The following is a 24,313-nucleotide window of genomic DNA, read 5'->3' on the forward strand; positions in this document are numbered from 1 at the left end:
TATCCTAGATCAGCCTAATCAAATACATAATAAAATATGCTCGACTGAAATCATCATTAGATAAAGTTATATAATTATACTGGAGGCCAAAACATGCATATATATAATTATATAATATATCTTAATTTGATAATGGTGTCTAAGGGATAAGACTATTCATAGTCTAATTCCTAGACTGATGGGGTTCTACGGTACCAAATTGATAGGCTCTGATACCAATGATAGGTTACGGAATAATTCTTTTAAGATCTGAATTTATTGCAGGAAATAGTCTGCGCAAGTGAGGGAAAATATTCACCAAATATTCTCCCGTAAAAATTATGAAACTAAGTGAAATCGATCCGTAACTCCTTGATCTATGTTTTTTGTATTTATGCCCTTCACAAATTCGAACTATAACTAGGACAAAAATACGTTATATTGCGGATGATGGTGGTGGTGATGGATGGAGTAGAAGTTAGGGTTATAGATGATAATGAAGATGAGGGTGGATAGGTGATGTTGTTTAAGGGATAAAGATGAATAGGAAGAAGTGGTTGAGATCCCAAAGAAGAGGGAGGAATCGACAGACGAGGGAGATTAGAAGTTAGGAGAGACCTTGCCAACGGTAGAGGGTAGTAGGTTGATGAAGAGAGAGGAGGGAGATTAGGGTAAGAGATGATAAAGAGGCAAGAAACCAATATTCCAATAGCATAATGAATTTGACCGCCATCCACATATTTATAGAGGCTAGCTAACAAGTCCTAATAACAATAAGTAACCTTAATCCTAGAAAATTTCCGCCGATCACGTTCGAACGCACTCGATCGTGTTCGAATGCACAAAAGGAGTTCTTTGTATGTGCGAATGCGATGTAGGCATTCGAATGCGCTCGACCGTGTTCGAATGTGTATTTCGCGTTCTCTGCATTTGCGAATCTGATGCAAGCGTTCGCATGGGCGTTCGAACGTGACCTACATAAATTTTATTTTAATAAAAATAAATAATTAATACAATAAGAAAAGACTCTAATAAGGTATATCAAAGACACAAACTATGTATTGCTCACTTCCGTCAACCAACCGTCACAAATCGCTAGTAAGGTCCCTAGGGTCTCAAATAAGGGGTTCGAGATAAATATTTAAGTAGTATGATGTTAGCCGTTTATCCAATTAGAATTCGTTTGTGCAATTAAATTTTATTAAATAACTAGGTTTATAATATATATATATATATATATATATATATATAAGTATACATGAACATTAATGGAAACTTACATAATTTTTTATTATCTTTAATAAAACTAAATACATTAATCTAATAATGATAATTAAGCTATAAATACCAAAATACTTATAATTACAAATAATTATATTTGTCCTACTTATGCTTAGCTAATAATTATATTAGTGAGTATATATATACATATATATCTTTAAACTAATTAACTGCTTATTTAAATTTAATGCAAATACAATAAATAATTTAAAATAAAAGAAAAAAGAAACTCTCTATTACAATGCTGGGCTGAGCCCAGCACTCTCTGCTATAGTGTTGGGCTCGGCCTAGCACTGTAGATAATAGCAGTGAGAGAGGAGATCAAAGAGGAAAGGAAGGAAAGAAAAGGAAAAAGAAAGAAAGAAATGAGGAGAAGAGAAGAGAAGAGAAGAAGGAGAAGAGAAGAGGGTGCAGACTCGGACCGGCGGGGAAGGCACTGGCCTCTACTGGCCAGCTAGTGGCTCGCCTCTCACTGGCAGCTCAGATTCAGCGAGCCCAAGCCCACGAGCTAGAAAAAGAGAGGGAGAGAGAGAGCGAAAGAAAGGGAAGTGATGAGAGAAGAGAGAGGAAGCTCACTAGCGCTTGGTGGAGCTGGCGACGGTGGGTTCCAGCGGTGGCACATCCATGAGAGAGAGAGAGAGAGAGAGAGAGAGAGAGAGAGAGAGAGAGAGAGAGAGAGAGAGAGAGAGAGAGAGAGGGAGAGAGAGTAAGGGAGAGAAAGAATAAGAGAGAGAGAAAGATTGAGAGAGAGAGAAAGATTGAGAGAGAGAGAGGGAGAGTTTTAGAGAGAGAGAAGGCGGTGGGGGTTGTGGTGATGACTGCGGTAGTGGCGAGGCCCACCGCACTAGCTGGCTTGGCCAAGTTGGCCGGGCCGACAGTTGGGGCATGTGGCGCCCTCAATGCATGTCAGCCTTGTTTGCATGGCACGCTCGTGCCATGCAACCAATAAGGTTTTTTTCCATTGTGCTTCTTTTTTTTAATTTAATTTAATTTATATATTATTATTATTATTATTATTATTATTATAAATTTGGGTTATTACAATTGAGTTGTACCATTATGGATATTTGTACTCCATTGTATATCTAAACAAGAAGAATTCTTTTCCCCTTCCCTCATTTCTCTGTTGGTAAGTGCTGGGTTGGCCTGACCTATGTGGGTTGAGCCTAGTCCCTTTTCTAGGTAGTTTTAGCATTTTAATTATTTATTATAGATTAAGGAATTAGTGCAGACCTAGTTTTTGCGCAGACCTCTCTAGGACCAGCACTAACCCCAAAGTGAACCCAATTAGAGCAAAGACTTCTCATCATCGGGGAACTTAACATATCTAAGTAAGTGGACTATCTTCCCTTACTGTTATGAACAGTTATGATGTGAGCTTGTATGCTAGAACAATTTCCATATGATATGGTAGTTTTAGTATTAATGATGATATTTTCCATTATATTTGTTGCTTGACATTTTAGTACTCTGCTTATATAGAATGTTTACAATATTGCACCTAATTATCCTATGATGATAGCATTCTCAATTATGCTTATCAATGTGTTAATATTCATCTTACATGATAGCACATCACTTGCACACCAGCTCTACCTTGAGGGGTGTGATTTATTCATCTCGATAGTACCTAAAATCTACCCAACCATGGTAAAAGGTGTGAGAACTATGCTATAATATTATATAGTAGGGTCTATGCTTTAGGTGGAAAACTAGGGTTTTGACTTTTATTTTCCACCACAGCTAGGGAAGATGACGATAGGGTCATCACTAAGGGATGCTCTAGTGTCGTGTTGATGGTGGAAATGTTTGTAGAGATGACAGGATCTCCACCATGGTCAAAGGTGGTGCTTTCGTTGAGGTTTGGGCCGACACTTGCCTCCCTCATGGTTTGGACTTTCATGTAGTAGGGAGGTTGTAACCTCTGTGGCCAATGGCGCTGTCAATGTAGGGGAGTGGTGTTGGGTAAGGAGGACTGCTGCTATAATGCCCTCCCCCGGCACAGGCACGTGTACGCTCACGCGGCCACACGGCACGCGCAACACACACAACATGACGTGCGGGGCCCATCATACACAGATACACCTATACTCAACATAATTCATTTCAAAGATCAATCATACTATCAATCAAATAAACATGTTAACATATGAATATCTAAGTCCACAACAATCATACTAGACAGCTACATAATTTGGTAAGGGCCCACACAGGCCACGACAAACCATCAAGATATAACTAAAATCACTAATACATGAGTACACTATAATCCAACTTGTATTATACAAATCATCATCTATATAATGGAGTATAAATATCAAATAATGGTACAACTTTAATATCTAGATAAACTATCTTCTATACCATCACACATCTATAGCTCACCTCATTTTTGCTTTAAAATATATCCTCATGATATCTTAAGTTGCTACCACGTACCATAATATCTTAGGGAATAGAAAAGAAATAAAGAGAATCATGAGCAAAATGCTTAGTGAATAGACTTTACCCCTAATTTGCGATGTCAAATAGAGAGTAAATAATGTACTAGATAATATGAATCAGAAAGACCATCATGTCATAAATGAGTATATGAATATATCATTAATAATATATAAATAAAAGATACATATCATATCATAATTGATAAAAGTATATAATTATCGATAATGAATAAATAAATCTTTATGTCATATCATCATCATAACTCTTTCTCTCTCAAATGTGATACATATGATGCATGTCGACCATGACCATGCTATGATATCAAATATAATCACATATTATGCATATTGACCACTCGGTAATCAGGTATATCAGATGAAAATGAAATCATATGCATTTCTCAACATCTCGATCATCACTGATATCTTGGTATAATATTATCATACTAGACCACTATACATAGTCAACACCCGGTACCCGATTTCAACATCATGCCCGAAGGCTCTGAGCATACTCTGCCATCCGCAAAAAGTATCTCAAACATAATCATACCTTGCCATCCGCTAAGGGTATCAGCATCCATCTAGATCGAGCAGCCTTCTAGCTGATAGATACACGTGAGGATAACTCGTCACATATGCCATAGCGAATAGCATATGTCTGAATGTCTACTGCAAACACAAACTAACAATCTCGGACGTAAGGCCATATGATCGTGACTATGACGAGCAATCAATCATCCACCAAGCGCGTCCTAACCCTCACGCCTACTCAGGTATCCTCACGCTTTCTATCAACTATCCTATTAATCAGATTTCATGTTTTCCTTCTAAATGACAGATCATATGCATTTTATCTAGTACTATAACAAGTTATGCATATTAGAAATTTAGGTGGAAAAGGAGTTAAAATAGATATAATGCGATGAAATATCCAATAGTACATGTATCACATGCATACTCATACTAAAGATTATCTCGACATATAGTTATAATAGTATAATCATCTCTAATCATCTCTATATATCACTAATATACTCATATCCTATATCAGTCTAATTAAATGCATGATAAAATATGCTCAACTGAAATCATCTCTAGATAAGGTCATATAATCATGTTAGAGGCCAAAACATTCATATACATAATTATATAATAGATCCTAATTTGAGAAAGACGTCTAGGGGATAAGACTACTCACTATCTGTTCAGAAGACACAAACTACGTATCCCTCACATCTGCCAATCAAGTGTCAACTCATCGCTAATAGAGTCCACGGGATCTCAAATAAGGGGTTCAGGATCTGAAAATATTTAGGTAGCATAAAGTTAGTCGTTTATCCAGAATCCGTTCGTGTAAAATATGGTGATTTATTAGGTTTTAATGTTATAAATATACTATTATTATTAAAATGCTAGTGATGAAATAAGATTAAAAAGATTACTCTTTTATGTTTATTAAAATAGTGTAATATGTAATTATAAAATAAAAGGCTAAATATGTCTAATTATACATCAGAATATAAGTGTAGGCAAAAATATAATTACAACTAATTTATGATTCTTACTATTTCTTAATTATATAATATAAGAAATAAGCAAATAAATATACAAGCCTACTATTTTATTCTATACAAAAATAATATAACTAGATCGATAGAATTACATACTAGCTATATATAAATAATGAATATTAGGGTACATTCATAAATCTCAAGACTATAATTAATGAAGCTAAGTATTAATCTTTCATACGCCAGTAAGCTTATATGAAAAAATAGGTATATTTAGGTCTTTATAATATAATTAATCATTAATTATAATTAGATAATAATTATATTTCCGTATATATATAATTAACTGCAACTAAATACATTAGTTAACTTAAAATCCTTAATTAACAAAAAATTAAGAGAGAAAAAGAAAAAAAAGAAACTACTACACTGCTGGGCTCGAGCCCAACACTATAGCAGCCATGAAAGAGGAACCGAGGAGGAAGAAGAAGAAGAAAGGAAGAAGAAAAAGAAAGAAAGAAAGTAAGAAAGAAAGAAAGGAAAAAAGAAAAGAGAAGAGAAAGAGGAGGGGAGGGAGGGAAAGTCGGGCCGGCGGGGAGGGGCTCGGCCGCTGTTGGCTAGCCAGCTGCTACTCGGCCGCTGTTGGCTAGCCAGCTGCTAGTCTCTCGCCGGTGGCTCAGGTTCGACGGACCTGAGACCACTAGAGAGAGTGAGAGAGAGAGAGAGAGAGAGAGAGAGAGAGAGAGAGAGAGAGAGAGAGAGAGAGAGAGAAAAGAAACAAGGAGAGGGGCTCACCTCGACAGCGACGATGGCGGTAGGCCGGCGTTGGCAAGAAGGGGAAAAGAGAGAGAGTGAGAGAGAGAGACCGCGAGAGGGAGAGAGCAACGAGAGAGCATTTTAGAGAGAGAGAAGAGGAAAAATAAAAAGAAAGGAAGAAAGAGAGGCGGTGGGGGGGAGACCGGTGGTGACGGCGGGGTGGGGCTTGCCGCGACCAGATGGCCAGGCTTATGACGCATGTCACTCCCATGCAGTGCCAAGCTGCTTAGGTGGCAGTGCATGGGCATAATGTGACCGGCCACGTCGTGCCCAAATTTTAATTTTATTTTAATTTTTTTTAATTTTAATTTTAATTTTTTTGGGGGGATAGGTTGTTATAGCTGCCAAGGTTTTAATGGTCCTTTTATCCTCTCAGTGCTCTTCACGTAGGATCTAGCAACCTCCTTAGAAAATTCTTTAAAAAATACCTTTGCCCACGTGGGTGGTTTGTCATTGGCGATTGCTAGTGGTTGCAGTGGCACTGGATAAGCCCTAGTCGGTATGGAGATGAGTTCTTAGTCCTCCATAGTTGCTCCTTCGAATTACCTTTGGATCACGTGTTCATTATCTTCCGAGGAATATTGACTTTGATACCAATGTTACAAACTAGATCTGGATAGATTCAGATGTAAGAAAATTATGAAAATTTAGGAGGTGGTAGTCTTGGAAGTTAAGATTCTAATGGTTTTAATTTCACATAAATTAGAGGTCAAGATGAAAATATATTTTAATAAAACAGTAGAGGAAGGTCAAAATATGATAGATTGACAAATATCCAATGTTGCGGCGGTCGTCGGAGAGTGGCAGACGGTCAAGGGTAGAGGTGAATGGCTGTATAGTAAGGTGGCTGCTAGAGAAAAGTGGTTAGGGTTTGGAAGCTTTAGAGGTTCTACGGTTATGATATACTCTTAGAAAGGTAAAGACATTATAACAGCTACGTTAAAATAATAAATGCGATAATAAGAAAATAACTAAATAAGAAGCCAACTCCTCTATATATAGAAATCGAGTACAATGAGTTGACTTACCTTGAGGGCTTACATAAGAGATAAACATGAATTAATTAAAAGATAAATATAATCAATCCATCGAACCCAATATCCTCATGATATGATCCAATCTGACCCAATTTGCATCACATGTTGAGCATCAAACTTATCCATATTTAACGTATGATGTAGATTGATTACAGTCGCAATGAGAGCTTCTATAACAACTTAATGAGTTGTTCATTAGGTCTCTCTTATTTATTTGGTATTGTAGTTTTTTGTTTTAGGGCATGTTTTTCTCCTTATTGTAGCTAATTTTAGTATGTACTCTTCTATTCAGGAACTCAGCCGCTTTTGGTACTATTGATGGAATTGTTGTGACTCGTGGGCTTTACTATTATTTCTGTTATTCTGATTTTATTTAGTGGTGATGTGTATGTTGCTAGCTCTCCCACTGAGAAACCTCACGTGGAACGCACGTGGCAGATTGCAGATGTTTTATCTTTTGTGCAAATTGCTTAAATACTTTTGAGAGGCAAAAGTACCAAGAGTTAGAACTAAAGTACAAGGATAAATTAAAGTTTACCTCTCTATAATTAGCTCGATTTTAATTTATACCTATGTACTTCAAATTTAAGTATTTATTCGTCGTTTTACAATTGTTTATCAGTCGCTAATAATATATGAAAAGACTTAATTACCCTTATAAAAATATTATATCAAGATAGTTTGGTCATTTAGTAGCTTACTTATAATGAAAAATACTGATGATAATAAACCAGCTTTAGTTTTAGGCAAAAAAATTTAAATAATAATTTGACCTAAACTAGGGGATTAACTTCTTAAATTTGAAGTACAAGGGGTAAGTTAAAAGGATAAGTTTAAATTAGACCAAACCACAAAGGTAAATTATAATTTGCCCTAAGTATAAATATGACTCACTACCCCTTGTGAACCAAGTGGTTCATAAATACAATGGGCTGAATCGATTTGCCCTGATCTGATTTACCAACTTATGTAGAACTCCTTAGGTTTACTGTTTACATCTTGTACCCCTCAACCATAGTTCGCTATCACTTTCACTCCTTTTAAGAAATAAAGTGGGCAAATATACCTCCTAAACTATTTAAATATATCACTAAACTCTCTCCACCAATATTTTATTAGAATTTGATGTAAATAATCTTAAAATTTGACTTACTTAATAGAGTAACAAAATTGCCCTTGTCTTCATTCTATATTATTCTATCTTCTCTTTAGTAGTCTCCTTGACAACTTCTCTTAATGTTGAACTTTAAACTGATATTCTCTAATTTTTTTAAAATTAACTTTCGAACATGATGAGAAAAAGAAAGTAAAGATATTTTTATTCATCTAATCTGTTAATTAATTCTTTAATATTTTCCTAATAGAATTTATAATGGAAGGTACTTAATTATATAATTAGATAATTTAGGGGTAATGACTAATATCCGTATATGTGTTCTTTTCATGAATGATTTGAAACGATAGCTCAAAGGGTCAAAATGTAATTAATCCTAAATCCCTAATAAAGCCTTCCTCGTCTTGCACTCGACTCGCATACTACTCCTCGTAGAATAATGACAGGCTCTCTTCTCATCTCATCTCTATCCATTTCCCGCTTCGCTCTCCTTCTCAATCCCTCTCTTCCATTCTATAGAAGCAAAGCTTCCTCACTCCGTCGACCCCTTGCCTCCACCTTTCTTCTCTCTTGGAGCCTCCCCACCAAATCCCTTTCTACTATGCCCTCAGCTTCCAGTATCCGTGCTGTGGACTCATCGGTTCACACTTGCGACCGAGAGGATTTGATCGTTCTTGGCATCGAGACGAGCTGTGATGACACTGCCGCTGCGGTTGTAGGTTTCTTGAAGCATCTGGATTTCTCTGTTTCGTAATTAGTGAAGAGAGCTTTTCTTTTTCTCGATTTAAATACATTTGGATGTTTTCTTTATCTTGTTCTCAGGTCAGAGGGAATGGGGAAATTCTTAGCCAAGTTGTGTCTTCCCAAGTAAGCTCGCATTTTGCTGTATATTTAAATATGAAATTATGTAATAGATGGAATTGACTCAGACTGGTAGTCCATTATCTTGATCTTCTCACTATTTCTATTTGTTTGTTTACTAGTGAGATTATCTCAATTTCTAGTTGAATTTGTATTTTTCTAAATATCTTGTAGGATAATTTATTTTACTCGTGGTATTCTAATTTATAAATACAGTATTATGAATAACTATAATATGCACCTTTTGTATGAATTCATTTGTCCATAAAAGAACCACTGGAAGTTGTCTGAAACATGGTAGATACCCTTTTTCTCCAATCGACACTATGTTCTTTGTAACAGCCAATGTTATGGATAAGTGAGGTCAGGGAACAGAACAAAGCACAAGAGAAACAGAAATAAACAATATAATGTAAAAGCTAGGAGGGCAGAAATAATGAAAGGTTGTTCGGACATTATACAACTGGAATTCTTGAGTTAAATTTGTCTATGACAACAAACTGCATTTGACTTATGTAGGATAAGTAGAAGTGATTTGTTTCAAGAAGAATGTGCTATAAGGATGATAGGAAGCCAAAAAGAAAAGAAATAGAAAAGAAAATAAAATAAAATTACTGCAAGAAGTGAAAATAAATTAATGGATAATTTGGCTGAAAATTTTGTTGCTTCAATACTAAATACCAAGCAACATCTACAGTCTCAAGTTAATTGCTTCTTATAAATAAGTTTTTCTAAAGGACATGTTGAAATACGGGTTTCATTTATTTGGCCAATTGACCACCCAAAGAGAATAACATTATTAGGTAAATATAAAGGGCTCAAGACAATGGCCTTTAGGCCTTAATCTATTGATTGAAATACAGACATTAACATGAACTTGAAAATTTAAGTTTCAGGGAAAGGTTCGAGGTACTGCTTTCGTTTTGGTTTTAACCAAGCTTATGGAGTTATGACTTCAGTTGTTTCTGGTTCTGAATCTATTGACCAGCTGAGAAATTCTATCATAAAAGACTGAAATTCAAAGAATCTAAATTCTAAACTGTACAGTGTTGTCAAGGATAAAGAAGTCTTTCTGATTATCAAATTGATAATTATTAATATTCACAAAATAAGATAGCACGACTATGCAATTATTCATTCTTTATGGCTTATTGTGTCTTATGTTCATTCTTTAGTCTTTACAGTCTATTATGTACTTGTTGTGGAGATAATTTCTCTTCCAAAAACTTATATTCTCAAGTTCACCATTCCAGCATCTTCACATTCACTTCTCTTTCCACACCTTTCTCCCTCCCCAAAAGTCCAACCATACTAGTTCACTCAAAGTTGTTCTTGAAGCTCATCTTTATGTAGTTGTTCCTTTTATTTTATGGTGCTTGTCTTTTCGTGGTAGTTTCTTTTTTGACATGGGATATAGTATTTAGATTTTGACATTTTGGCCTTTAATGTTCACCTTATTAAGGCAGATTTGCTTGCAAAGTATGGGGGTGTTGCTCCTAAGATGGCTGAAGAAGCACATGCACTAGTAATTGACAAGGTTTGATTTCTTATTTAGTCAAATAGTTGATGCAACATTGTTTTCAATCTACTTTTCTAATTTTTTTTTTTTAGTTTTGCAGGTTGTTCAACAAGCACTTAATAATGCAAATTTGATAGGAAAAGATCTTTCTGCAGTTGCTGTAACTATTGGCCCAGGCTTAAGTCTTTGCCTGAGGGGTATGACAAAATTCTCATGACTGCCTTTTCATATTCTGAAGTTTTGAATATTTAAGTATTCTTATTCTCATTATTAGTTCTCTTGATATTTGATTGTTGAACTGGCAAAATACTACAGATACAATTATAAAATAAAAATATTTCTTAGGAGATATTTAGATATATTCAAATTAATTAAGGAAATTATTCATGTAGCTTCTTTTACAATACTTTATAGTTTGTCTAGGTTTATTAGGAATGAATCATTTACATTTATGCCACGGAAGCTAGTTTCAACTGATCACAATCGAGATTGGTTTTGGCCTAATATTGACCAAATCGGCCAATATTTGATCCGTTCCAAGTCGGGATTGATCGTATTGGTTGAAACATCCCGAAAGCAGGAGAGAGAAAGGGAGAAAGAGAGAGAGAGGAGTGAAAGAAAAAAAAGAGCTCGTCGGAGAGAGAAAGAGAGAATATAAGAAGAAAATAGTCTATCTAAGGTTGATGGAGCTGGATCTGCGTCGAAACGTTTTGCCGAATATTGATGGAGGTTGAAACAACATCAAAGAAGCATCGGCTTAGGGGAGAGAGAGTTGGAGAGGAAGAGTGAGAATGCTAGGGAGGGGAGAGAGAAAAAGAGAGAGAGAGAGGGGGAGAGAGAGAGGGAGAGAGGGAGAGAAGGAGAGGGAGAGAGTTTTTTTTTTCTTGAGTGAGAGAGTAAGAGAGAGTAGTGGGACAGAGAGTTTGATAAGAGAGTTATTAGGAGAGTGTAAAATTTTTTTTTATTTGTATAAGAGAGGAGAGTGTGAATGGTAGAAAGGGAGGGAGAGATAGAGATTGAGAAAATAATATTTATTTTTTAGTTTCTAGACTTTATATATGATAAATTTATATTTATATCTTATTATTATTTTTCTAAAAGTTTTAGAAATTTTCTCTTTATAAAAATTGTTAAGAATTATTTTTAAAATACAAGCCAATACAGATGGCCACTACTGCCAATATGGCCAATACATATTATTTTTTCGGACAGCTGATCCCGATCCTGATTTCAATACTTGGAATCTTGATTAATGCCATTTTGCACACTTTTTGTGAATCTTTAAGTCATTATTAATATCCTTCAGCAACGGGGGTAAACCTTTATTCATCTTGCTCTCTCTAGAACTCACATTGGTGGGAACCTTCTGCACGTGAAGTCATTTTCTTTGTCCAGCTAATGTCAAACTTTTTGTGATATTAAACTTTGTACTTATTTGATAATTCCTTTGTGTTGCGATCACTTTGTAACATATATAATGTCATACACGTAGAAACAATTTTTTTTCATTAGATATGCATAAGGATTGAGAACTATGAAGCACAAACAGCTTTCCTACGGGGAGGTGTTCGTGTTGGACACTTCTCAGACATACGGGTCCGAAGTATCCTTAATTAAAAAAATATAAAAAAAATATTGGACACAGGAGGGATATGGGGGGACATGAATGGGACACCGATAAGACTAATATTGGTGTTAACTGGTCGGGTTTGTGTCCTTTTTATTAACTCGGATCCAAACCCAAAATTAATTACCCCAAACCCTCACCCCTTAGAGGAAATCTCTCACTCTCTTAGCCCAAAGTCCTCACCTGCAACGGACGAGCGGCTGCGATGGATGAGTGTGAAGAACGAGCCGGGTGCGATAGAGTGACCATGGCGAGCATGATGAACGACTGCGACGGCTGTGTAGCTGAGCAGCTTCTTTGAGGCCAACTGCGATGGACGAGATTCTCTCTCCCTCCCTCCTCTTCCTCCCCGCAAGCAGACCTTTCTCTCTCTCTCTCTCTCTCTCCCTCCCCCCTTCTCTCCCTCTATGCAAGCAGACCTCTCTCTCTCTCTCCCTCTCTCCTTGCAAGCAAACCTACTCTCCTTTAAAATGATCTCACTTGCCTCTTTCTCTCTCTCTCCTTTAAAGCCTTTAATTTTTCCCTTATTTTTCTTTTGATACCAATAGGACTTAAATTTAAATTTTTATTGTTTATATTAATTCTAATTAGTGTGATAAACTGATAATGTTATAGGAAGATAGTGTGATAAACTTTTTTTAGATGTATCAATAATAATTATATATTATTTATTTATTTATTTATTTCTCCGTGTCTGTGTCTTATTTTTTCAAAATTTGCCATGTCTCTGTGTCCATATCGTGTTGTTTTCATGTCCCGTGTTCAAGTCCGTGCTTCATTGATTTGAGAAAAATAATGAAAATGTTGATATAGTATTTTATTTAGATTTGTTCCTTGAAGGCTTGTAATATGATAGTTTCGATGAATAATCATGTGTAATTCTTAGTAAGGCAGAGTACATATAGATAAATAAGTGCAAACTATAAAAAACCAGATGACCATGCAAACCTGCTCTAGAATTTTAAAATTTTCTGCAATTACTGGAAATTGCAGTCTAGCTTTAGAACTCACATAAGAAGGGAGAAGTGTGAGTATAGAGTCTGTAGCGTGCAACAATTACTTTACTTTCTCATTGAGAAAGCTGAAAATTTCAACATGTTATTGGTCCATGGGTGGGGTAAGCAAACAGGTGGACCTTACTATTTAAATTGTTGGTGACCAGTAGTTAGTTATCGACACCCATAAATTGGATATAGCACCCTGTTAGGAGTTTGACCTTACTATTTAATCAATTGAATTGAGTTATCTCTACCACCTGCAACAAATTAAGCTCCCTTCAAACCTTTTTACACAAATCGTATTTACTTTATATCATTTCAGTATTAAAATTTAATGTCTGGAGATATAAAAATCACATGCCATAGTTAGATATAATTGAAGAGATCTAGTCTTCTTCCTGATCATTGGTGGGGCTTATCCCATGAGTTGTCGACTTCTAGGAAAGGGTGATATAAACTCTAAAGTTGATCATTGATCACTCATTAGTTGGACCTGCATCCCTTTAAGATGTGACCAATTATATGCAAAACATCCTGGACTGCTATTATTTTCTTTGATTCATATGGAGGTGTTTGTTTCTGTAATAGATTCTTGCACATATTCATAATCATGTCAATATGGGTATACAACTTTCATATGTAGTGATCCATTTTTCTTATGCAGTGGGTGTTTCCAAAGCTCGGAGAGTAGCTGGAATGTTCAACTTGCCTATAGTTGGAGTTCATCATATGGAAGCTCATGCATTGGTTGCTAGGTAAGCTTCCATACACATGCATTGGTTCTAAAACTGCAAACCAAACCGAAACATTCGAGTTTGGTTTGGTGCCAATATTAAAATGAGGTCTGCGGTAAAACGTTTCAGTGCCCTAATTTGGATCAAGATGTTTGATATTTTATATCTCTCTGATTAGATATAGGGATATCATCAACATAACATTCAAAACCTAGAAAGATTATTTTTTATTATCTTACTTTTAACACCTTTAGATATAGCTCCCAAAAATGGAAAGGAACATTTCCTATTCTCTTGTTTTCATCACCTTATTTTGCATGTATTAATATCTCTGACAGTTTGGAGATAGTGACATTTAACAAAATAGTTGTTAAGCCATCAATTGATATGTTGGATTCTTGTGAAATTTATGTTTTCTAGGTTATTTATTTTAAGGTTTAATTACAGTAACACCCCCTGAATTATAGGGTAGTATCACAGTCACCCCTTGACATTTAAAACGTTACAACCACACCCCCTAAACTAACAGGGGGTGTAACGGAGGTGACGGTGATAACGGAAAATGACCGATTACTCTTTTATCCCTATCCCTATGATATTTTTCTATATTTCTATTAGTTGTTATTAGAGAGAATACGTAATACCCATTTTACCCTTCATAAAAAACTACTAATGGCATATAAAAGTAGAACTAATTTACCCTCCCCGAAGCTTGGCCCCTCCCCAGCCGCCTCCCACGCCACCACCGACGCTCGACTCAGCGACTTCACCACTCTCCTCGGCGTCATGCTCGGTGAGTATGAGACGAATCTGAACCGCGTCGAGTTTGTCGACCGGTTCGCAAACGCGCTAGCTAATCGGCCGTGTTCGAGTCTCTCGCGGCAGCGATGGCTCTCGACTCGCTAGAGTGATTTTAGGTGGAGCGGTTCATGCTCAGGCATCGAATCTTGAGAATGATGGGCCAGGGAGAGGGAGGGGGAAAGGTTGGTTAGGATGGAGGAAAGTAATTGAGCCAAAATGAAGAGGAATGACTATTAGAGACTCCTTGGGCCAAAATGGAGGGGAAAGGATGGTCTGATTGATGGTGAACTGCTTCGTGCTTTTCTTAATAGTGTAAGACAGTGTACCACTAATTGTAAAGAATAGATCAGGTTAGAGAATCTCTGTGAATCGATATTCTGATTTTAGTAGTTCTTTATGAGCTTAGGATTTGTCTCTATTACATGGATTGTGTTCTAGTTTCGGATTGGGGTTGAGTAAGAAAGTTTAGATTTTGATTGGGTTGGTGAAGAAAGGTTCTGGGTTTAGGAAATGTTGGGGTTGACTAAAAATGAGAGATTTGGAATGGGGTGAAGGAGGAAGAAGAAAAGAAATGAAGGAATGAGAAGAAAAAAAGAAGAATGAAGGTAGAAGAAGGGTATTCTGTCTTAATATAAAATATTTTTATATTCTAAGGATATATATGTCAAATTTCATATGTGAACTACACGTGACTATTTTTAGTCAAAAAATAAGACGCTGGTATAACGGAAGGGCAATACTGTAATCCCTGATTAGTTTAGGGGATGTGGTTATAGCGTTTTAAATGTCAGAGGGTGATTGCGATACTACCCTATAGTTTAGGGGGTGTTAGTGTAATTAAACCTTATTTTAATGCCCCTTGCAACTTCCTTGGAAGTTGAATCTAGAAAGTAGAAACTACTGACCATGGTTATCGTGCCAACCCAGGCCTACTTACCAGGGCAGCAATAGTTGTGCTGACCATGCATCGACATAGTTATTAGAAGAATCCATGATTTCCGTATTCCCTCCTCCCTCCCATATCAGCTGATTAATGGGCTTTTGTAAGCTGCTTATGTGCTTGTGATTTTCGTATGCTCATAAATCATCCAAAACAAGTGAGAAAAGAAATATAGGGCATGATTTTAGTGTATGGCTAGAAAAAATATCCATTTTTTGAAATTTGGAGAACCATGAAAATCAAGATAAATAAGTGAAATTGGTTGTTATTGAAGGGTGACCAGGTAGACTTATCTTTAGTCAATTATCTGAATATACGATACAAATTCCAACTACTGGTGGAAATTATAATCAGATTCAGAAAAGTTAATTTGCTTGCTTACTCCAAAAATTGGCTTACATAAGTGAAGTTGGTGATTCTTCTATCTGGGAACAGAGTACCTTCATAGAATATCAGATTAGGTTTACTAGTCTTGGCGGGTCATAATTGAGTCCAATCTAATTGAATTTAGTTTATTTGAGTTATGTTTTACTATTTATTTGAGTCATTTTTGTATATTTTCATAACTTTAATATTTGAACTTAACTTTATCTTAATTTAAGGTGTATTGGGTCAACAGTTAGTAATTGGTTAGGTCTTTTGTCATAACTATGAGGCTGTGGTCTCTTTTGACCAATTTCTACTAATGTGACTGAATTCTCATACAATCCTTACTAAAAAATTTGGGATTTAAATCTCTCCCATCTGTCTTAAGAGAGAGTATATTTTTTTCAAGAAATAAAGGAAAAAGAGTATTTTTTTTCATGTTCTTCAATGGATTGATTAGTATGGGGACAACCACCCAGGATACTTTCTGGTGAGCAAAAGTGGGCCTAATAGTTATTTTCCTCTTCCTTTTCTCTCCTTATTTCTAGTTTCTTCCTTTATTTGGCTCCTTTCAATTTATTTGTTTGGTCCTCATTCCTCAGTGTTGCTTCCACAATCTGTTCATCTATTTTCTTTTCCTTTTATGTAGTTTATGTGGATTTTTTCTTTTGAGCTGATTCACCAATGATTTCTTGGGCATTGATACTTTATGTTTGCATGTTTCCTCTAAAGGCAGTATAAGTAGCCCTAACCAAGTTTCTTTTGATACTTCTAGCATAGAAACAAAGACCAAATCTCAAAACACAAACGTGCAATACTTGTTCTATTGCTGTCAGTCTTTATTTCTGTTTTTCTTTTCTTTTCTTTTTTCTTCTTTGTTGATCCAAGTCTTCCTCTTACTGCTCTGCATCAGAAAAATTATTGCCAGTAGGCTCAGAGCTAGATTGTCCTATTTGATTCCTGTTATCAGAGCTAGTGATCTTGTATCAATGTTTGGGTTGTATATGCATAATAAAGAATAAGCTTCAGCCTCATACTATATGCAATATAAGAATAAGAGTGTGACCCTAATCAGCTAATCTGGTGCTGATATCCCATTTATTTATTTCTATAGTTTATGACTTGTGTCTTAGTTGGTTTTGGCATTCCCAGTTGGCTTTTTCCATCAATCTGATTATAATAAACTAATCTTGTAATTTCCTTTTCTCCTTGAAATAAGCATAAAATTCTCAAACTTCAATTTCCTCCATGACATCTAGGTTGAAGATTCCAGAAATTGAACTAGACAATTGATAAAGTCAATAGATAGTGGATTGGCTTCATGTTGAAATTGTTTGGTATGCAATGGAATGTATTTTTCTTATGCTTATTACTTCCTTCCAGGCTTGTACAGAGGGATCTGCATTTTCCGTTCTTGACTCTTCTTATTTCAGGTACCCTATTTTTGTTTGTTACATGATATTTCTTTGCCAAAAGCTCTATGTTCTATCTAAATCTGATTTCTTTTATGCATCATGAATGAGTTGTTCCCACCTAGTCCAAAATATGATTATATTCTTCTTGATTATTGAAAGACCTTCATCGTCTTTCTTTGCAACAAGTATAGTTAATATAGTGGAAGTTACCATATTCCTTTTACAGTTTTTTATAAGCATACTGGGTCAATTATTTTGTCTTTTCATACATGCGAGCAGCCATTAATTGGCATAGTCATTCAACTATCTTACAAATATGCCATTTTCCTTGTCTTTTGTTTGCTTTTTAAATTTTATAGCCATTGATGCACTTAAGTCTAGTTAGTCTAGTATAATAAATTGATTTAATTGTTTCATATTGTCATACGTTTGTTATGTATCAGTGACTTATATCTATTATTTGTATAACAATTAAAAGTATGTAAAATCTGTTGATGCACTTCTATTTATCGCATTTTTGTTTGAGGAATGCCAACTATTCTTGATGTATGGATGTGAAGGTTTTTTACTAGCTTTACATAGTTCTTATGTCTTAGGAAGTATACAACATTAATAGTCTGTTCAAAGAAGTTATATGTTGTTGGTTGAGCAGATAAGGATTAAGATAATGAAAGACATTGTGATTGATGGAAAATCACAGCATTTAACTCTGTAAGGAAAAAGAAAGTATATGAAGTACAATTTTAATTGAAACAGGATTTATATCTTCTTCTTTCTACAGGTCAAGGTAATTATGTATGTAATTGTCAATGTCCAGTATGCTTTATTTGCAACTGTTAGGTTTCATCTCACGTTCTTTTCTCTAGATGCTATTTTTCGCAGTTGCTCTTGGCATGCTATTATAATATAGACTTTCCTTATTGTTGGTTCCTAGCAATTTGCAGTTGGGTGTCTAACCAGGTGCCCTAATCAGGTGGACACAATCTTCTCATTCTCGCTCACAGTCTTGGTCATTATGTGCAACTTGGGACAACAATAGATGATGCAATTGGAGAGGCATATGATAAGACAGCACGATGGCTTGGCCTCGATATGAGAAAAGGTGGTGGCCCTGCTCTTGAAGAACTTGCTCTGGAAGGTGATCCAAACTCTATTAAATTCTCAGTAAGTTCTTTACCGATGGTTTTGTATTTCGATTGGCAGTGATATCGAGATATGAAACAAGCGTTTTCTTGTATAGTACTTTATAAGTTTATAGTATATACTAGTGATAATATTGTCATCATATGCTTTTTTCTGAAGATTTTTCTTTATTTTTTTTCTCTTTTCTATCTCAGATCCCAATGAGGCAACATAAGGATTGCAATTTCTCATATGCAGGTTTAAAGACTCAAGTTAGATTGGCTATTGAATCTAGAAATTTGTAAGAGATTACAATGATAAAACCTTTATTCTTATATAATGCCTATATGGTAATACCTACTTAAGTATTGAAAACACTTTTAATGGTACTGCTACTCAAATTATTATGTCATCTTTTTCAGGAGTATATTTGTTATTTGTTGACTTGTTATGTGGTTGTATATTAATTTCAGATGCATAAACAATATTCCCATTTCTTCTGCAACTTTGGATGAAAGAAGGTTAAGGGCAGATATTGCTGCATCTTTTCAGGTTTTAGATTATTGATACTTCAATTTATAGCCCATCAATAGGCTTTTCAAAAATTTAGTATCTTTATATGAGCTTAAGAACAATGCATTTGGGTTTCTGCAGCGAGTTGCTGTACTACATTTGGAGGAAAGGTGTCAGCGAGCAATTGAATGGGCATTGAAGATTGAACCTTCTATTAAATGTTTGGTAAGTAAATTTGTTTATTTAGGGCTAAAATGGGGCTTATGTTTGACGTCCATCTCTTTGTGAAAACTTCTAGGTAGTTTCGGGAGGTGTTGCATCAAATCAATATGTAAGAACTCGTCTTAATCATATTGTGGAGAAGAATGGCCTGAAACTTGTATGCCCTCCTCCAAGCCTTTGTACCGACAATGGTAAGGAATTTCTCTAATTTGTCTTTCTATGCTGATTACCTTCAGAGTTGTGTGCAACTGGTTATTAAAACATTTTTCTGGTGGTTACATATTAGTTACAATGGTGGGCAAGTTGATTAAACACCACGTATAATGGCTGATTAATAAAACTGTGAGCCTGAAGATTATTTGGTTGGGCTATTTTGAGGTTATTCCACTTTTTTTCCTAAGGCCATGTTTGTTTTGAGTGTAGGGACCTTTAAACTGGTTCAGTAATCAAATATCTTTTTATCTTTTTCATATCTAATCAAGTTTACTCTCTAAAAAATTAAGACTAAAAAATAAGACTAACTAATTGAGTTCGGGCCTTAGTCTCAAACCAAATAAGACCTAATGTTTCTTGCTTGGCCAATTCTGAATCATATTCATCAAAACTAAACCATACTAGTATATTCACAATCACTGCCGTTTGGCATGGTTTGATTATGTATGTTTGGTTCATGAGATGTTCCTGTTTCCAAGATCTTTGCTTGTGTAGTAATGCATGCATTGATGGTTTGCATTTAAATACATGTTCTCCTTGGCTTGTTAGATTTGATTAATTGAAGTACTGATTTGGAATAGGTGTGATGGTTGCTTGGGCTGGGATTGAGCACTTCCTTTTAGGGAGATTTGATGCTCCACCTCCTGCCAATGAGCCTGAAGATTCCCAGGTTTTAACTGGAACTTTTAGATTGATATTGTCTTTTATCCTTTATGTTTCACACTTTGATGTTTGATAAAATTCTGTTTGTTAAGCTTCACCATTTTAGGTGCTTTCACTAAGTCAGGAACCTGTTCTTGGCTATTACATTGCATTACTGCTTCATTTGTTAATGCTCTTCAACTCTTTGTACAAGCTCATTGTGCTGAGGTAAAAATAAATTTGTTCAGAGATTTTATGATAGTGCCATATGCCTATATCATGGCTGCCAGCAGCTAGATAAATTGACGATGTCAAACATGAAGATGTTCCGGACAAACTATGCTTGACAGGAATGGGTTACACAAGAAACATCCATACTGAAAACAAACCAACTTTAGATGGTATGGCCATGGTAAGATTGTGGGATTAAGGGGCTTATCAATTTTATATTTAGGGTCAGCTTAGGCATGGGTAAATTTGTGAAGGAATATCTCATACCAACAAGGCAAATCAGACACTACCCCTGTTAAGAAACATCTTGTGCAGTTGGATCCTTAAAGATTTGTTACAAAAGCAGATAGTATGGTTATTTTCATGTTTTTTTTTCCAACTTACAACATGCTCTCTTAATAGAACTCTAGCAAAATTTTGGCTTAAATATTGCCTTCAAAGAATGTATAAATTTAAATTGTGAAAGAAGCTTTGATGCAGGTCTTCAATATCTTATGGTAGATACCAAGATTCTAAAACTTGGTATCGAAAAAATGATATATAATGACCGTATCGACTGTATCGGTCATATCAGCAGCTCATACCTTTAAAATTTAAATATTATTTTAAAATGCTGAAAAATTTCTAAATATTTAGAAAAAGCGACAGAAAAATAGTAAAATAAAAATTTCTCTCTTAAACTCGGTTAAGCGTGAGGAGTGGGAGAAGAATGTGTAAGAGATAAAGAGTAAAAGTTGGAAGTTACAAAAGAAGGTAATTAGAGACATCAATTATTAATGTTCTCTAGGTCGGATGGGACCTAAATCTTAAAAAAAAAAAAATTCAACTAGTTTCAGCCAAGTTTCAGCCAGTTTCAGTAAACATGCCTTGAGGTTCATAATTATACATGTGGCTTCATGACCAGAGTTTGTCGTTTGAAGAGGCATCTATAATTTATTGGCCTTTTTCCCTTTACTCATCTAGGAAAAATAAAACAGTTTCTTGCATTGGGACTTTGCCTGTCAAAAGAGTTGCTCTTTAAAGGATTGATGAACATTTTATCCAGACTCAAACTTTTCCTTTATTTGGAACCCCGCATGTATGGAACGATAGAATCTTGAAGTGTGCATTTCCATCCTAGTGAAGCATTTGCAGTCCCCATTAGTATCTAGCATAAGAGCCTCTCGAGATTCAATTATCTATTTCCAGATGTGCTTTACAGAACCATCTAATGTACATCTTAGACACCTGGCGGTAATCCATTAATATGAATATTATAGCTCCCTGCGTTATCCATAAGAACACGTCTTTACTTCAGTATATGCTTTTCATCTATTCCAAATAAATTAGTCCTCTTCCTGACCTTCTGAAATAACATCGCTATGAAGTGTCTCCATATTTCTGCAGTGTAGCTTCTCTTAATTCAGCAGAGCAACTTAAACTTTAGTGTTCTTAGAGTTGATGTCACTCTAAGAATTCCTAACTTGTAATCCAACTACATAAGAATTCTTATTCATTTTCCCTTTAATTTGTGATCGAGGTAAACTCTTTGTTTCAGCCCCAAATTATTAACCTATAACATTGTTTTGGGAACTTGAAATATTCATTTTACTTTCTTTCCCTTCAGCAAATTGTGTTTTCCTTGATGTTGATCTTGCATTACTTGCTAATTACTGTAACCAAAGCTTGGTATGATTGTCCAACAGCAATCATCATATATGTATGAGATGCAAGGAAAGCAAAGTCACTTAACAAATGCTTAGAAGTTCTATAACTGATGTAGGATTTTTCATATTAAAAGCAGGATCGGCAACCTTGGGCTGTTTTTTTTTTTTTCATCTTTCCCATGTTATATAAGTACTGTAAGGTTTATTGCACTCTTCGGAGTTTGTATTGTATCTTTTATTATCATGTTTATCCTGATCACATACTCTATTACATCCTAAAATTAATGAATAGCATTTATCCAGATCTTATGATATAATGCCCTAAACTTGTGTTCCTAAAAACAGTGAAAATTTGAAATGCAAAATAATGCAATGAGTCAGAAATAAGAATTCAGACTCGTGAAGCAGGGTTTTTTTGTTGATAAACCCCCTGCTTTTAATATGAATTAGGATGAAACAAAAAAACTGGTTGACAAAAACCAAGTAAACATATATCGAGCTTTATTAATTCTAATAAGTTCATATCATAATAGAAACCTGGTTATGTTTCTCGAATTAGTTCTTTTCGTTTCTGGGTAAGCATACTCAGATAGGTGCAGGTCTTCCAAAATAACTTTAGCTTCTTCTTTCCCTTCAGTTTGGTGCAATTCTCTTAATATTACCATTTTTTATGTTTGGAGTTCCTGTATTTTTAATACATACTAACTATTTGCAATAGAAATGCTACAATCTCCATTATGTTTAAAAGTTACTGTGGCACTTCCTGCAATAAGAGGATTATTCTTTTCCATTTTCCTAGTAGCGTTTTGAGTAATCCATCAAAATGAACCCTGTACCACAATTCATTAGCAATGAACCCTGCTTTCTCTCATATAAGTCTTGGTAAAAGGTCAGATAAAAGTTCTCAGCCATTTGGTCTGAATAATTTCAATAGGATGCTCCTGCGATTGTGGCTGTGAGCAGTTTCTTTACCTTTTTGTTGTTATTTGGAGCATGTTAGGTATTGGATTGTGTAAATAAACTTCAAATACTCCTAAACACTAGTAACTTGGTGAAAATATTGGTGCTCTTCTTTCTAAATCTTGCTTTGCTTAGAATTATAGCACCTAACAGAATATTCTCTGGCACAGTATGATTTGCGTCCACGGTGGCCATTGGGTGAGGAGTACGCTGAAGGGAAAAGTGTAGCTCGCTCGCTCAAAACAGCCCGTGTACATCCATCACTTACATCCATCATTCAAGGTTCTTCTCAGCAGGCGTAGATACATTAATTGGTCCTATACTAAAACTGGTGGGTAAGACTTCATTTTAAGATTGATTCATCTGGCTGGCTTTTATTCCTGGAAAGCTTAACCTATTTCTCATCATTTCTGCAGTAGTCAACAGGAATTATATCATTTTAAGTCAGCTAAATTACAAAACCTGCGAATCAGTCTACTTGCTTGAGAAGTGAAGATTGTGCTTTTTCTAAGGAGTTATGTAACATCCGAGCAACCAAGGGAAAGTAGGCTTCTCTGAAAGTGTTGATTCTTATTTATTGTTAAATGCCCATGTATCTACATAATTCATAGAGTTGTACATATAGTTCAGTTTTGACTAGTTTTGGCAACTTGATGCCAGGGCAATCTTTAAGGTGATGGTAAGGTTTACGTATTTCCCATTCTAAGGATGTTGTGCACATATTTGTGAGTGTTGTTGTATGTGCAAGGAATCTACTGCAAACTTGAAAGGAAAAAGAAACTTAAATAATACCAAATTACTATTAAGATTGCTCATCTGAAGAAGTTAGTCTTAACAGCTGTCGTCATGATTTAGGCATGCAATTTTTGCTTCTTTTTTTTTGTCTTGATAAAAGATTTGGGAATTATTAAGTTTCCACTTATCGTACTAGAGTATTCTACCTGACACTTTAGGCTGTGCTTGGATGCTAAAGTAGCCTTCCTTGTTAGGTGATAAATTATAGACAAGTTGATTTATTTGAATAAGAGAAAACGAAAAGAAGGTATAGAAGTGTCATAAGTACAGTTTTCGAATCTGTGGGCAATTTTTCTTGAGTGGGACTAACCAACCTCACTAACCCAAATGGAGAGAGGTTTGGTAAGGTTGAATCCAAAGAATAAAAGTAGGTGTTGCCTTTTAGACGTACCTACCGCTCTTCACACCAAACCCAATAGATGTGTTAAAAATATATGACATGCCTGAGAGACCTTTTGGATCACTCAAACCTACCCTTAAATAACAAAGGTTCCCGGATATTATATATAGAGCTTCGATGCAA

At 35.3% G+C, this 24,313-nt stretch overlaps 1 protein-coding gene across 3 annotated transcripts; it reads left to right on the forward strand.

Moving 5' to 3' along the window:
* The first annotated feature begins 8,598 nt into the window (after positions 1 to 8,598).
* On the forward strand, positions 8,599 to 23,819 carry LOC140783299 (probable tRNA N6-adenosine threonylcarbamoyltransferase, mitochondrial). Of its 3 annotated transcripts, none has more exons than XM_073130132.1 (14): positions 8,599 to 8,900; positions 9,008 to 9,052; positions 10,509 to 10,583; positions 10,666 to 10,762; positions 13,855 to 13,945; positions 17,415 to 17,464; positions 18,420 to 18,610; positions 18,784 to 18,869; positions 19,042 to 19,120; positions 19,223 to 19,306; positions 19,380 to 19,494; positions 20,098 to 20,186; positions 23,166 to 23,330; positions 23,412 to 23,819. In XM_073130132.1, the coding sequence occupies exons 1-13, from the start codon at positions 8,625 to 8,627 to the stop codon at positions 23,295 to 23,297; spliced, it is 1,410 nt and encodes a 469-aa protein (XP_072986233.1). In that variant the 5' UTR covers positions 8,599 to 8,624; the 3' UTR covers positions 23,298 to 23,330; positions 23,412 to 23,819. The 3 variants fall into 3 exon arrangements, with proteins under 3 accessions (XP_072986233.1, XP_072986232.1, XP_072986234.1); XM_073130131.1 differs by having other exon boundaries at positions 23,166 to 23,326; XM_073130133.1 differs by having other exon boundaries at positions 10,513 to 10,583; positions 23,166 to 23,326.
* Positions 23,820 to 24,313: the final 494 nt, after the last annotated feature.

Source organism: Typha latifolia, chromosome 3, assembly GCF_019914945.1.
Source record: "Typha latifolia isolate L0001 chromosome 3, TyphaL0001v2, whole genome shotgun sequence".
Taxonomy (NCBI): Eukaryota; Viridiplantae; Streptophyta; class Magnoliopsida; order Poales; family Typhaceae; genus Typha; species Typha latifolia.

What these genes read in the sequence shown, in the direction of transcription:
- LOC140783299 (XM_073130132.1), top strand. Translation starts at nt 8,625, where the DNA reads ATGACAGGCTCTCTTCTCATCTCATCTCTATCCATTTCCCGCTTCGCT. An exon ending in CAAACTCTATTAAATTCTCA is followed by an intron (nt 18,611 to 18,783) that starts GTAAGTTCTTTA and finishes TTTCTATCTCAG; the next exon opens with ATCCCAATGAGGCAACATAA. An exon ending in AAGCCTTTGTACCGACAATG is followed by an intron (nt 19,495 to 20,097) that starts GTAAGGAATTTC and finishes GATTTGGAATAG; the next exon opens with GTGTGATGGTTGCTTGGGCT.